The sequence below is a fragment of the Fukomys damarensis genome, unplaced genomic scaffold (assembly GCF_012274545.1).
Source record: "Fukomys damarensis isolate Sample0158 unplaced genomic scaffold, DMR_v1.0_HiC HiC_scaffold_11, whole genome shotgun sequence".
Classification (NCBI taxonomy): Eukaryota; Metazoa; Chordata; class Mammalia; order Rodentia; family Bathyergidae; genus Fukomys; species Fukomys damarensis.
Window position 1 is genome coordinate 36,857,227 of NW_022900923.1, and position 16,218 is coordinate 36,873,444.

Sequence of the window (16,218 nt, forward strand, 5' to 3'; positions counted from 1 at the left end):
CTAGCAGTAATCACTGATACATTACATCTAAATTAGGAAAGAAATTTCTCTCCAAATTAATTCCTTACAATCATCGTTAAGTTCCATCTTAAGGGCGAGATGGAAGGATGATACACTACTGAAAAGTCAACCAACAAAGAACAAGTATTTTCACAATTACTGATGAGACTCACTGGATAGATGTTCACTCCTATTTGACTCCAGAACAGTACTCTTTGGAAGACCAACTTTCTTTCTAAAGAGAAAATATGCCATAAAATCAATCAAAAGTATCAAATGAAAAATGTACCTTGAATTCAGCATCTTTACAGAAGAGGCAAGGATCGTGATCAATCAGTCTGGAAATTTTAGCATGATCAAGGAAACAGACCAACAACAGTAACTTTTTCAATGTAAACTTGGACAAAGCTTCTTCATGACCTTCAATAAAATACAAAAAAGCACACCAAGTTATCTATGAAAGGCATCTTGAACCTTATGATAATAACATGCCAGTAAAAAATAGTAACATGTACAAATAAAATACCATGTCTGTTTTGGTGATTTACAAGTGAGAACCACTGAATCCTCACAGCAACTCTATGAGGCAGGTAGTATTTAATATGTCCAATTCCTGAACATGGAATTAGACATGGCAACATTTAGAGATTTAGCTGGTCTCACTCAACAAATATTTAATGAGCACCATTTAATGAACATGCAAACACCATCCTAGGTGCTAGATACTCAGGAACAAACTATAACAAACAAATATAACTCCATAGGTCTTACAACCTGTTGGGAGAACTGAGTAGGTAGAGACAACAAATAAGAATAGTTATAAACGGTGATGGAGAAAAAACAGGAGTGAAGGAAAGGGTAAATAGAGACCTATTTAGATTGGTTTCTTTGAGAAATGAATACGCACATACAAACAGGAATAATAAGAGGCCATGTATACATAGTGTGGAGAAAATGCAATGGAGGCAAAAATACCATCTCTGTACAGATGCGGAACACTGGGATGTCGATATTCAGACGCTATATCAGGGTTCCAAAGTAAGCGATTCAGAATAAACACAGCCAACCCGGTGACATCACTATTATCTTCCAAAGGTATGAGCTCTCCATAAACTGTCTGAAAAGAAAATCAGAGCTAAACTTAGGCTTATGCTGTCTCTAAGAAGCAGAGGAACGAGCCTGAAGGAGGGCAGACAACAGCCTTCTGAGACATTAGCTACGATCTTTTCCAAAACAGCATGGAAAAGTCATGGCTATGTGATAACCTCTTTAAACTGTAAATACATGCTTTATGCATTTTTTTCGTGTATATGTTATACTTTAGAATGAAAAAAATTTGGGACTAAGATAAATTTTTAATCATATGACAAGCAATGCTTACAATTTAATTTTTTCCTTTATGTTAAAGCACTATCACACATGTACGTGTTATTCAGATTTAATTATTATTATTGTCCCATTAAGTAGGTGCTGAAAAGTACACCAGAAATCTATTCAAAATCTCATAATAATAGTTAACAAGTGGAAAATCATCTGTAAACAGTGGTGGTGAACCTATGACATAATTGAAAAATCTAAAAGGCTCGCCATCATTGGTGTAAGATAATTTGGGAAGTTCAGACATCTTCATCATCAATGACAAATATAAAATTAATTTAATATGTTTTTAAAAGAATTAGAAACTACTAACAACATATTAAATTATATTCTATGACCCTACATTAACATAATATAGAGATGAAAGCATGAATTCCTACCAAGACAGAGAAATTTACCTTAATTTACGTATTTGTTTCATCTTTGAAGTTTCCTTAAAATTCTGAAAGGTTAAGTCTATTTATAGAACCGTAAAATATGCTTCTAAGATAGAATACTATGCTGTTCACAACCACTGACCTTTGCAGTCCCTAAGGGGTTTATAACCCTATCACGACCACTGACTGATCGTGTCTTTTGAAGGTGGTTAATATATCCCTGCCTAGTTTTGGCTCAGCTAGATAATATGCTTTGTCCAATAGAATATGGGTGCAGGTAACGAAAAGTACATCCAAGCAAAAGTTATAAAATGCACTGCAAGTTTCGACCTAATTATCTTGGTTTTTCCTTTACTTCAAAATGTCCCAAACCCAAGGGGCCTCCCCCTCATCTGAGATTTCATTTGACACGCAAAGCAGAGCCAGCTAATATGTGCTCTGCGGACTAATGAAGGGTAAAGAGTTGAAATAAAATTTAGCAATGATACAATCACAGTAAACTTATTATTTATTCTCTCTGATCCCCAAGTTAATGGTAGAAAGAAGGTACATTATTTCAAAAATCCCTTTCAGCACCAAAGACTTTTTATTTTAACATATGGAATAAACTACATTATGAAAAAACTAAAAATATATATATAAATAAATAAAATAAATAAAGCTTATTAGTAAAAGATTGAAAGAAAACGAACTGCAGAGGACACAATTTTATAAAAGCATACTTTTAACAGCAAACAACTAGCTTTACTAATTTAGTTCTAAATTTTTAAATACTATTCCACCAACTAGTTGATAACCCAAATCTAGATGACATTTTTATGACTAGGACTCTACCAAAATGGTTAGAAAGTTTTGCTTTGCAATCAGACTGGTGTACATTCAAAGCCCGATCAGTTATTGTCCTTTGGGAAGTTATCACACAGCTAAGCTTTTCCTGCTGAAGTGAAAATAATAGTACAAACCTCACTGATTTCCAGCCTTTTAAATTAAAAATGTTTAAAATGCCCTAGTCTTTTTTTTTGTAAATGTTCAAAAATGAGCATACCAGTGTTGTCATTACATTCAGCACTAAATTAAGACTACTAAAATGTCTATACTGGTATATTATCCTGCGGCAATATAGCGGTAATATATAATAGCATGGTCCAGTTACCGAATAGGCATTCATTGAATGATCTTCATTTTATACTGAGAGATGACTCAAGTTAACCAACTGACCATACCTTTTATAAATGAAAGAATTAAGGAATCCATTCTATTAAAAGTGTATCTTTAAAAAGAATACTGTAAATCATTTTGAAAAACTGAAACAGATTTACCTCTAGGCCGATTCGAAGCCACAAAGGATTGTATGACAACAACCAGTTCAATACTTTCTGGCGTTCTCCTGAAATGCGGGTCAAAAGAAAGTTAAATTTGGAACTCTAATTAAATAGAGACAATAAATGAAACCTCAGGGAAAACTGGGGATTACGGCACATTTCTATAATTCCACCACTCAGGTGGCCAAAGCAGTAAGATCACTAGTTTGAGGCCAGCATGTGATATACAGCAAGTTCAAGACCAAATCTTAAAAACAAAACAAAACAAAACAAAAAGCACCCCACAAAAACAGAACCTAATGCAGATAATATTAATGGAAAAAAGAAATCACATTTAAGAACTAAGTTTAAATAAATATTTCTATTCTTAAACACCATCATACTTATGAGAGCTTGGTCAGCAAAGCTATAAACTATGTTTGAAATACACACTCAAATATATACATAAAGAAAACACAGTCAGTGTCTGAAAGAGATAACTGCATTTTCATGTTCGTTCCAATATTATTCACAGTATCCAAGCTATGGCATCAATCTCAAGTGTCCTTCAACAGGGGAATAGATAAAAAATGTACTGAGTATGCATGCACACAGGTAAACGTGTGAGGTGACAGATAAGTTAATTAGCTCCATGTGGTCATTTCACAAGACAAGTATACATCAAAATCTTGTACACCTTAAATATATACAATTTTTATCTGTCAATTATAACTCAATAAAGCAGGGTGGGTGGGGAAGCAACATAAAAATCTCTAGAATTTACTAGGGAAGCTGATCCAGGACTGCTCCGAGTTTGAGGTCACAACGAACAATTTAGACCCTGCCTCAAAATAAAAATGTTTAAATGGTGGGCTATAGCTCGGTGCTCTCTGGATTCAAAATTCAGTAGTGAGGAAAGAAGGGAGGGAGCGAGGGAGACAAGAAACCCCTGAAATGTTTCTGAAGAATTCATCCCATTATTTCTGTAATATCCTTACCAACATCTTTCCAAAGGTGTCTATCTTTTCGTACAATTAACCGCTTAGCTTCGATTTCAATTTCAAGCTTTTTAATAGCTCTAACCATTTTTTCAGAAGTAAATAAATGGCACGCTGTGCGGCGTAACTTATTCAGCCGGCACCGAGCAGTGTAAGCTCTGAGAGACATTTCATCCTTTGTAGGTGCTCTAGGAACACTTATTTTATGTTGATTCTCCACTCCCAAGAGAACAGCTGCAGCATTTACTGGATTAAAGAAAAAAGGACAAATGTTTCTGGTTAAACAATATCTCTGTATATTCTTAAGTCCAGCAGTAAAACACATTTTTTTTTTTGAGAGAGGCAGGAGGGAGGGAAAGAAGCTGAAAGAGAACTGAGACTGTCACATACAGGTCCGTCTCCCCAGGAATGTGAGCACTGGGCATTACAAACATGCACTGACACAAAGCTTTTCAAAAACCAAAAGGTCCACATGGAATCTATTCCCTACTCCCTCCAAGCTTTCTCATCTCATTTTTAAGTCTCAAAATGTCAGTGTCACCGTTCACTGAGTACATCCGGCTAATGATCACTGCAGCACATCAGCTCTGCCTGCAGAATACAGCCCAAGTCTGGCTACTTCTCACCACAGGCTCAAATCCCAGCATCTCTGAGAATGAGAAAACAGTTGTCTAACTGGTTTCTGTCTCCATCCTCTTCGTAAATTACCTGAGGAATATGAGCTTTTAAAATATAAGTTGAATTTTGAAATGTAACTTGAACTTTTATTAACACATTTCTTAAATGAACAAAAATTCGGGCCCTATTTCCTTTTGAAAGAAAAAAAAAAAAGGATCTCGGACATCATCTAACATCATGTGATCCAGAGATTCCCTTCATTAAGAATCCTACACAATTCTCTGAGAAATATGAACCACTGTCTTAACCCTGCAACAAGGGTTGGGTGTGGCGGTGCATGCCTGTAATCCCAGCACTTGCGGGAGGCTGAGGCAGGAGGATCACGGCACAGTTGGAGGCCAACCAGGGCTACATAGTGAGGTCAAGGCCAGCCCAAACTCACAGCGAGACTCTGTCTCAAAAAAACAAACAAACAAAAACATAGTTGGACACTGCAAAAATGCAGAAATCACTATTTGACAACAGCCTACCTGACAATATGACAATTTAAATATTCACACTTGTCCATATTTTGAGCTGAAATTGATGTCTACAGCTTCTGTGAAAGAGCTGCGCAAAAGGTTTCATTATCCTTCAGACGAAAGCTTTTAAATGTGTAAAAGGCACCTTGTTTCTACCTTGTCCCACACCCAATTCTCATCCACAATAAACAATGAAATGTTTTAAGAATTCCTCATATGAATTGATTTTCAGATTCTCCATAATCTCGCAGCCTTCTTACGAACCTCTTAACAAAGTATTTAACACTGGATTTGATTTGCCCAAAAAGGCCTGGCCACAAGGACTGACTGCACTGGCTAAGACAGAATGGAAAGCAGAAAGTAGATAGTAAATTTACAGAATGTGAAAAGTATCCTTTAGTACAGAAAATCTATGTGAGGAAAAATTACATGCCATTAACTACAACATTATAGGATATAATAAAATAATGACAAATATCAAAATTTTGATCGGAACGTTATAAATTGAAACATTAATTTCATGCTTACCTTCAGAAATACTTGTTTTTACAGTGAAGTCATCAGGAGTTAGTATAAAATTTAGCCACCAAGTGAAACCCTGCTCCTGCTTCTCTTTCCAGCGTTCATCGTAAAACATGTTTTTTGCCGCAAATGGCATCGGGTGTCTAGGAATACCTAGGAATCCAATTAGGTTACTATGCAAGAAAATTTCCATTGAATTCTTATATAATGTATATCAACAGCCTTTTCGAGCCTAACAAAAGCATCTTTAAAACACTGAACAATATTTGTTTTCTACTACTTGCTAGAAAGCAAGCATTCTGGGTATTAGACACAAACAAAGTAAAAGGCAAAAAGTAAAGCAGTATTTCCTCGCTATTTAAATATTCCAAGCCGCTGTAAGTCAATCTCAGTGAAGCCAGATAGAATATTTTAATTTAAATTGAATACAATTTAACAATCCTTCATGATTTTTATGCAAATAAAAAAATCAATTCATGCCGGGCATAGTTGCGCACGCCTGTAATCCCAGCACTCGGGAGGCTGAGGCAGGAGGATCTCTGTGAGTTCAAGACCAGCCTGGGCTACATAGTGAGTTCCAGGTCAGTCTCAACTACATGGTGAGACCCTGTCTCAAAAAACCAAAAAAAAAAAAAAAATCAATTCATTTCCATTAGAAATGCAGTGTTTGATTCCATGTCACTTTCCCAGACAATTGAAATATAATGAACACATACCTGTTTTTAATGGCTTTATGAAGGTCAAATTAGACTGTGCCACAGCAACAATGGATTTTGTCCTTTTTGTTGTTTTATAAGTAGGAGTTTTAAATCCTAAAGTACCTAAAATAAATTAGAAAGCAGAATTAATATCTCTAAAAATAAACTAAATTTCCAAAATAGGTAACTGAATTAAACATTAAAGTTTAGGTTCTTCACAATCAGATTCATTTGGCAAATACTGAAACTACTATGCTCCGAACTTAGTGATCAATAAGACCAACCCCTGGAAGTTAGAGTCCACACACAGTAATTAATTTTTTTTTCTGCAGAAGCTGTAGTCGAGCACAGCTTATTGTGTGCATCTATTCCAGACTCTGCAGAAGGTACAGGGAAAAGGCACAGCCCCAGGGTAGCTCTGTCTAGTACGGAAGAAATTTAAAAGAGGTAGGAAAGCCCATCTAGATGGGAGTACACTTGAGCTAACTCATTAAATGGAAATTAAGGATAAGGAACATGGCCTGGATATACAAGTGAGAAATGGCAGAAGAGGTTGGAAAAGGTAGCAAAGAATTCAAGAATATAATCATAGTGGTAGCTAACATTTGATTAATTATAGCAGGTGCTATCAAAGGCTTAATAGACTTTTACTCATACAATTATCAAAACAAATCTATGAGATGAGCGCTATAATTATGAACAATTTATATAACTAGGATACCGGGGCTCAGAGTAATTAAGCCACTTGTGGCAAGGTGACACAAGCTAGTAAGTAGCAAGGATATAAGGGTGGGCAATATAGTTCCTGAGTTTGCACTGTGAGTCACTTTGAGGCACCTACTATACCAATAAAGAATTTTAACCCAGTTTATAAAATTCATTTGTATTTTAGAACACAGTATGGACAGTACAATGTCAAGAGTAAAGACAAAATTATAAGGGAATCATTACAGCAATCAAAGTTAGATGTGAGAAAAACTAAAAATCAATACAGTGAAATTAGAAAATTAGTTTAGGGCTGGGGATTTTAGATCAGTGGTGAAGCTGCCTGCCTCATAAGTACAAGAGCCTGAGTTTGATCCCTGGTACAGAAAGAAAGAAAGAAAGGGTGGGGGGAGGGAAGAAAAGAAAATTATTTTAATAATGGAATCGATAAGCTTTAAGATCAACTAACTAGGAAAGTGACAGAGAAAGAAAATAAGATTCTCAGGGTGTGTGGTGTGTGTGTGTGTGTGTGTGTGTATGACACATATATTTCACAACAACATATACTACTATTAAACATAAACAAGAGCTAATTAGAGCAAAGGTCAGCAAACTACAGGCTGTGAAATCCAGCACACTAGTTTTGCATGGTCCACAATCAAACAGTTTTTACATTTGTAAATTGTAGGAAAAACACCAGAAATATAAAAACTTTGGGAGTGATGGCTACATGACTGTAATCCCAGCGATTTGGGAAGTTGAGGCAAGATGACAGTTTCTAGGCCAATGTGGATAACTTAGCAAAGTCTTGTCTCAAAATTAAACATAAAAGGGCTGGGATGTATATCATGTGTGAGTCCTGGATTCAATCCCTAGTACTACAAAAAGAAAAGAAAAACAAGCTGATGACAAAAATTGTATGAAATTCAAATTTGAGGACCTATAAATGAAAATCTGCAGAACACAGCCACTCAGATTCATACACAGTCGATAACGGAGTTGAGTAGCTGTGTCAGCGGTACGGCCTACACTGTTTATTATCTGAACTTTCAGAGAAAAAGGTTGCTTACCCTTGTGTTAGAGGAATCTCATATCTATATCTATTATGAAAATAAGGAACATGACCAAATCACAACTTAGTATTTATAAGTTTATGCTTTTATTTGAACATTTACAACACAAATGTCTGAGACAGTCTTCAAAAGTCACTCCCTCTGCCTGGAACCATTTTATTCATTAGGAATAATGAATTCTTCTCTGGCACCTTCTCACACCTCCTTGCCATGCACACAAAGCCTCCCCTCCGTGCTTGCATAATACCCTGGGCATAGCTTAAGCACAGCACCAGAGCAACCTGAGCCTAGGAATTATATCTTTTCTCCCTGGGACCACAAAGTCTAGAGCACATAATAGGCACTCATATCAATGTGTTTAATTCTGTGTAAATCAGAGGCTCACATAGTGGGTGCCTCAAACAAGCAGTAGATTTGAGTGTCAAAACCGCAATGGTTACTTATTAACTGAATCACTAGTTCCTTCATTCTAGTCATCTCTTACTGTATACCTTGTAGATCGAAATAGATGTTACTTACAATCAAAGTATTTGTGATATATGTATAGAAGCAGTAAAGAAATAGAGTTAATATAAGCTGCATTCATATTTGCTAAGGGGATGTAATTAGAGGGAAATTCATCAGGGAACAGAAGTAGCAAAAGCTGATTACAGTACATGAAATAAATGAATTAATAGAGCACAGCAGATGTCAATGTTGAATTAATGATTGCAGGGCAAGAAGACTAGTGTGGTTAGAATGTTGAAGAATAACGACAAATGGCTAAACACAGATCACTTCAATGATAGAATAAGGATCTTGTAAATAGTCTAACACCATAGAGCCACTGAGCAGAGAGGAGTAGTAAGTAACACATGTTGGACACCATTAGTTCCTCTGATTGTACTGGAACAGCAGAACTTTGACACCAGTGGAAACCATTACTGAAATCTGTGGTTATTTCCCCAAAATAAAAATCTTTCATTAGCCAGCCATGGTGGTGCACGCCTGTAATCCCAGCACTTGGGAGGCTGAGGCAGGAGGATCACTGAGAGTCTGAGACCAGCCTGGGCTCCACAGTGAGTTCCAGGTCAGTCTCAACTACATAGTGAGATCCTGTCTCAAAAAAAAAAAAAAAATCTTTCATTTAGCTTTTCTCTTACTTAAATTCCCAAAGTGTAGCAAAATAGGTTGGAAAGAAAATTTACTCTGTAGCTAGGTAAATCTGAGTTTAAACTATAGTTTTAAGTACCTAACAACCTAACACTTGGTATGCAAATTACTGTTTCTGAACCAGACAAGGACATTGTTGTCTAGATGTCCCCCCAAAAGCCACATGCACTCATAGGTGGGGATTTTTGAAAGTAGTTGGCTTTAGGGTATGTGAATGTGGATTAAGGGTGCGATAATTGGATCAGTCCAAAGACTTGTTCTGGCTATGATGGGGGCCCCACCCTAAGCATGGATGGAATAAGAAAGATGGAAGGCATGCTTGCTGCTTCCCTGCTTTGTGCCTGCCACCTCATGAACCTTTTCTCCTCTGCCATGGAGCCAGTGAGAATGGACTAAAAACTGAGCTAAAATAAACCTTTTCTCCTTTAACTTTGGGTGTCAGGCATTGTGTCTCAGCAATGAAAAAGCAACTAAGACATAAGTCATCCTAGCTACAGGAAATAAGAAGTTCCCAATACTCCATGGCCAGAGCATGACTGAGGTCTTAAGGATCACAAGGAAGCCAAGTGGGTAAAAGCAGAGCAAGGGAGAGAGAAAAGTAAGAGTGACGTTGGAAGGTACACAGGTAGCTGTACAGCTTTACAGAGGCTTATAAACCATTGTAGGAATTATGGCTTTCAGCGCCGCAGGAAGTCATCAAGTGGTATGGAGTGAAGAGTCCAAGGCTCCAGTATTTCAAAAGTAGCTATACAGAAAACAGAGTAGAGAAAAGCTAAGAGCGAAAGCAAGATCTGTTTGAACATGCTGTAATGACACAGAGGAACTCAGGTGGTGTCCATGAAAGTGTTGAGAATTGCTAAGATTCTGAAAAATACGGTAAAACCTCGGATTGTAACTTGTTCTGAGTGTTCTGCAATGTGAGCAAATATTTCTAATAAATTTAAACTTGACAAACAAGCTATATCTTCCAATATGGATAGTATGAGATGCCGAATGTCACATGATCACAACAGAGCCAATGGCTCTTCTCCCTCTCCCCTCCCACCTCTCTGTCTCACTGCTGGATTGTGGGTGACTGTTTCCCAACAGCAAGAGTTTATGGAGATGTCATCTGCAGAGAAGAAATAGGCAAAAAGATGTGTAAAATATGGGAAACAGTGCAAATTTTTATAGAAAAGCACTACCTGAATAAAGCTATAGCAGTGTGAGCTATGAACCTGTTTATGACAACACAATGCCACATTTCTCTAAAGTCCTCAAAAGGAGACAAAAGCAAGTATGACTGAATAAGCTCCTTGTTAAAGCTGCACTGTCAGAAAAAGATTCCACTGAGCCAAGAGATAGCAATGATTCCGTTAGTGATAGTGGAAGTCATCCTGCGCAGTAACCCTCCTCTCTCATCTCCCTTATACCAGCCATAGAGGTTTTCAAAGCTAAGTGCAGGTTAATTTGTTTATTTTTCTTTACATTTTGTATTTTATTATTTTTATGATATTCTAGTATTGTAATCATTTTTATATATTTTTGGGTTGTGAAATGAAATAATCAGTTTCCATTATTTCTTATGGGGAAATTTGCTTTGATATACAAGTGTGTTGGATTACAAGCATGTTTCTAGAACAAATTATGCTCGCAAACCAAGGTTTTTAAAAAATTATTTTATTTATTTATGTTTTTTTGGTACCAGGGATCAAACTCGGGACCTTGTGCGTGAGGCAGGTGGCAGCACCACTGAGCTAAATCCCCGGTAAATCATGGTATATTATATGGAAAAAAAAAAAAGATTTGTTAGTGGACTAAGTTTGGAATCAGACATATTTAAATGTATAGAGAAACCACAATTAAGGACAATTCCAAGGCTTCTAGCCTAAGTAGTATCAAAGTATCATTTACATACTGATATTGGAGATGAAAATAGGATGTTATGGGATAGTGAACAAGGGTGTGGATTTATTAAAGAGGATCACTAGAGAATCAAGTAGGAATATAATATGTTGGATATATCAGTCTACCAATTCAAGGTCAATTCTAAAGAATTGTATTTGGGTGTGTGGTGTATACGTACAGATAGTATTCTAAGCCAGAACACAGGACAAGGTCATTCAGAGAATGAGTAAAAATATGAAAAATATAACTAAGTCAATAACTAAGCCTTTGTGTAGTTCATGATTTCCCCCAAAGAAAACTGAGAGGGAACAGCCAGTAGAGAGAGAAGAGAACCAAGCAAGAGATCAGGGATGGCAAGACAGATACAGATTTAATATCGGGGAAGTCAAAATGTTTTTTCAAAGTAATGCAGGATTCTAGGTATCTACCTTCATTCTTAACTAGTAGCTGGGCAGAAGCTGACAGTGAAAAAATGTCACCAGGAGCATAGGGCAGGCAAAGGCAATTCTTTGGTTGGCATATGGGTGCCAGGCATTTCACTGGGCCATCCAAGCAAGGCTCAGACGAAGATGAAGCTAGTGAAGTACTTTTTGGGGGTGGCAAATTTAAGAAGTGTACCAGAAAAAATCAGTAATTGAGCTATCTGAATGCAGTTTTAGAAATCAAAATTAATGAAAATATGGAAAGCTTAAAGTATCACAACTATTTCAGAATTTAGCTCCACATAACGTTTGCCCCTCCTTCCACTACACAAGATGATAAATGAAAAGCATAAATTACTAAGAGCTTATAGATAGATTTATGTCAAAATAAACAGATTTTCTAAATTCAAACAAACGTGCCCCTTATAAAGGATGTTTCACTACTCTAGTCACTAGAGATGTTATACTTTTACTCAAGATTTTATAAACAAGACTCACCAGTTCTCTTCTTCAAGATTAATTTCTCCCTGCTATTAGTACATTTTGACAGGGGTGTTGTCATCTTTTTTGCTTTGATAGTTGACGAGTTAGATTCTGAGGGAGAAAAATGGATTCTTTTGACTTTATGTACTTCTGTATGTTCTGCAACCTTCACATTTCCATCTTCCATGTTTCTGTCACTCTTTCTTTTACAAGCAATTAAAGATGTTGAAGGAGTTGTTTCCTTTTTGTAAGTCTGAGGTGTAGTTAATATTGGATCTATAATTGGAAGATAAGAATGAAAAGCTTCTTTTTCTTTTTGGTTATCTATTACTTTTTCACATTCACCTATTGTCCTGTTGAGACATCTTTTTGCTTTCAATTTATTAATCTCAGTTCGTTTTTCTCCAGCACAGGTTGGCTTCCTTTTAGTAACAGTGGCAGAAAGTATTGGACGTCTCTTAGGTTGTTCAACTGCAGAAAATGTAGGATGGCTTTGTTTTGTAAAACTGGAGAAATCTGACTTCACTGCTGCAGGGTTTAGTTCTTTAGGAATAACTTTGGAGGTTTTGGAACGTTCATATGGAAAAACTTCACTTTTTCTCCGATCTTGATGAAACTCTGGAAACTGGGATGGCGAATCTTTACATGTTTCCTGAGCTATACTTATATGTGGCATGTTATCTTTTACAAACTGATTTGGAGATAAGATGGGATTAATTGACTCTGACTCTAGATCCTGCTTTAATCCATAATTACCATTTACAAAAGAATCTGGACTTAAAATTGTTTGATAAATTTCATGTACAGTTTTGGATTCCAAATGAAGAGACTTCAAATTATCTTTTTTAAGTGTATCTGATAATAGACATGTCATTAACCCTACATCATCATTAGCTGCATGGGTGTTACTTACAAAAGAATCAGGATTCAGAACATTTCCTTGGGTCTGTATAACATTTAAAGGTGAAGAACAGTTTGGGGTAAGAATGAGATTAGTATTTACTTCACTTTCACTACTAGTATTTATGGAATGAAAGGAAATTTCTGAAATGACTTTCTCATCAAAATTATAATCTTTTGAAATGATGGCTCCTTCTACTTGTATTTGCTCCCCATTTTCAGATACATGAAGCGATGAGTAGGTAGTAGAACGACGTACAGAAAATGGCAAGCAAGTTTCAACATGGTGTTCTTTGAAGACAGGGCTAATAGGTGATATGGGTATTTTATTTTCTTCAAGGGTTAAAGAACTGTTTTCTGTTGGAGCACAGCCTTCGCTCACAGCCAAATTTTCACAGGCTTGTAATGGACTCCTAACTCTGTCAACTTTTTGGGAAACACTAAATGTTTTATTAATATTTTGAGTATTTGAAATCTTCTTGTTACGAGTCGATGAGGCTGAAACTGTCTTCTTATTAATGGTAGCCCAGAGACTCTTCTATAAAAATAAACAAAATACACCAGTGAGTTTAAAGCTACTGAGTATTACTCTTAAATAAGCAATATTATATATGCTATTTCAAGCCTGTCATCAAAATGAGTTTTAAATACATTTCAACATTTTCTTAGAGTAAATCATAGTATGATAAAACAATTACCTTTTTCTTTTTCTGCTCCTCTGAATTTCCTAATAATATAGCCTGATGTTTCACAACATTATTTACAAGAAATGTCACAATCTCTCTTACTCGGCCTTCTTTCAATGGTGTCCAGTTAACAGAGATGACAACTTTTTCTGTAGGCTATCATCAAAAGAATACACTTTAAATGATTATGAAAGTAGTAATTATATAATAACCAAAATATGTTACATATAACTTAGAATATAATAAAGGACTAATAATTGTTATAACACTTCATATCCTTAATAGCATTTAATAGGTCACATAAATTTTACTTACCCTATTTGCTCATTTCATCATAAACAAAAAAGCATCAGAAATAAGAGAACTAATAATAAAATAAAATTATAATAAAATCTATTTATATGAAAGCTATGGAACAGTCTCCCAAGCATTTTAATTGATTCATTTAAAACGTTTTAATTGCATATGTCTGTTTCTTTATTATGTATGGTACTTCTATTCCAAATATAATGATCCCACTTTATAAAGACTTTATGTAGAGGGTCACGGATCTAGCTCAGTGGCACTGTGCCTGCCTGGTAAGCGCAAGGTGCTGAGTTCAATTCCCAGTAAGAAAAAAATAAAAGAAAGAAAGACTTTCTGTAAAACAAACAAACAAAAACATAAACATGAGCTAAATCCCTCTTCTGCACAGACCCAACAGTCCACATCATAATACTATTCTTTGTTAAAAAACTACTATGTTCCAGGCAAGTGCAGGTATCTCACATAACTCATTTAATACTCACATTCCTAGGAAACAGGTACTGCTTATGTACATTTTACAGAGAAAGTCACCAACGTCCAGAAGCATGGCCAAAGTCATGAAGTTAGTGTGTAATTAGAAGCTAGGCAGTCTGACTCCAGAGTTCAGACTCTGGCAGGTAAACTTTGCTAAATGCAAAACCCTGAGATGACAAAACAAACTTGGTCCTTCCTCCGGGAAAAGACAAGTTTTTACTTGAAAGGAGGAAACTATGTATCATCATCAGCAGTTTGAAATAATAAGAACAGTGAAATTTTTACTCTATAAAACAGAATTTAGATTAAAAACATTAACAATGAACTTTACTTGTACATCATAACAAAAAGGAACAAGCAAAAGCACTTTGTAGATAGAAATCTGTCTTTCCATATAAAGCAAAGCAAGCAATTAGTAATTCATAAAACAAGGCAGCTCAGCAGCTTCTAAGTGTGAAGAAACCACTGGTGACACATAGCTCAATGGGCTCCAGTCTCTAAAGCCCTCATAAAGTGCTGTTTCCTCAGTTAAGGGTTTGCAAACTGCACACTTTTGGAAATTCTACTTGATGTAAACCCCAAAGTAGTCAAAATAAGAACAAAATCATCTTTTTTTTTTTTTTTTTTTTTTTTTTTTACTGCGATGGGAATGGGAACACTGCTTTGGCTCTAAGATATAGGGAAGTTCTTAAAACAGTGTTTATAAAATTAAACTTGATGCACCATTAAAACTATCTGACATAGTATGGCTTCAATGTGATTCACTAGCTATAGGTGTCTCTACTTTATCATTCTTTATGGCTGACTAGTTCTCTAGTTTATTAAGACACACACACACACACACACACACACACACACACACACACACACCCCTTTATCGAATCGCCATTGATGGGCATTTGGGCTGTTTCCAAAATGTAGTTATTACAAACTGTGCCGCTCTAAACATGGGAGCACATACATTGCTGTAGAATAGTTTCTCTCGTGTGAGAAACTGAAAACGTAAAATGAGGATCAAAATGTATAATAGATACTGTGAAACAGGAAAAAGGATTCAAGGGGAAAGGGGAAGTGGAAGTGGAACGAGTAGGGAAAATGAAAAAAGGGAAAGGAAAAAATATGAGTAAAGGAAAAAAACGGAAACAAAGTCTTTGTAAATAGGGAAGGCTGGAGTGGCTGCAGGGAGGGCAGGGGAATGGGAAGAAAAGAACCACCAAGATAATCATGCAAAGGGACAAGATCCCAATGATGAATGCCAGCATACTGTATACCTAAAATGTACCAACAAACTCCATGAAAAAACCTGTACTGACTGCAAAGGGGGAAAGATTAAAATGTAAAACACACCACAGATACACACTGGAACACTGATAAAGTTCTTTGGAGGGGTTCTTTTCCTGCAGATTTTAGCAGAAACAAAATTCAATATTTCACCAGGAAAAAAAGAAAGTAGTCTAAAATGTATATTAGGATGACTGATAAGAGGCGATAGTTTTAAAAAACATCAATCCATGTTCTCCTGACAATCTTTAAAAATAAAACGTCAAAGCGTCATCTACGAGTTTAAAAGTGCACAAGTATTTGGCAACACCTCCAGTCTATTACGAACGTCTGTCCATATAAAAGTCGGGGGTGTCACGTTGTTAATTCTGAATTTCTGATGCTAGGAGAGCGCCCAGTCCAGCCTCACCCCCGGGGGCCGCGCGAGTGGGAGTCGA

At 36.2% G+C, this 16,218-nt stretch overlaps 1 protein-coding gene across 1 annotated transcript in view; it reads right to left on the reverse strand.

The window, feature by feature from the left end:
* The window catches only part of Aspm (assembly factor for spindle microtubules), a 54,391-nt gene that overhangs the window by 32,576 nt on the left and 5,597 nt on the right, over positions 1-16,218 (reverse strand). Inside the window, exons 3-10 of the mRNA XM_010635414.1 lie at positions 13,733-13,876; positions 12,150-13,572; positions 6,431-6,535; positions 5,721-5,867; positions 4,054-4,299; positions 3,074-3,141; positions 976-1,117; positions 290-420 (exon numbers count right to left, since the gene is read on the reverse strand). Of these exons, the coding sequence (XP_010633716.1) occupies positions 290-420; positions 976-1,117; positions 3,074-3,141; positions 4,054-4,299; positions 5,721-5,867; positions 6,431-6,535; positions 12,150-13,572; positions 13,733-13,876 (2,406 nt within the window). The remainder of the gene's footprint in view (positions 1-289; positions 421-975; positions 1,118-3,073; positions 3,142-4,053; positions 4,300-5,720; positions 5,868-6,430; positions 6,536-12,149; positions 13,573-13,732; positions 13,877-16,218) is intronic.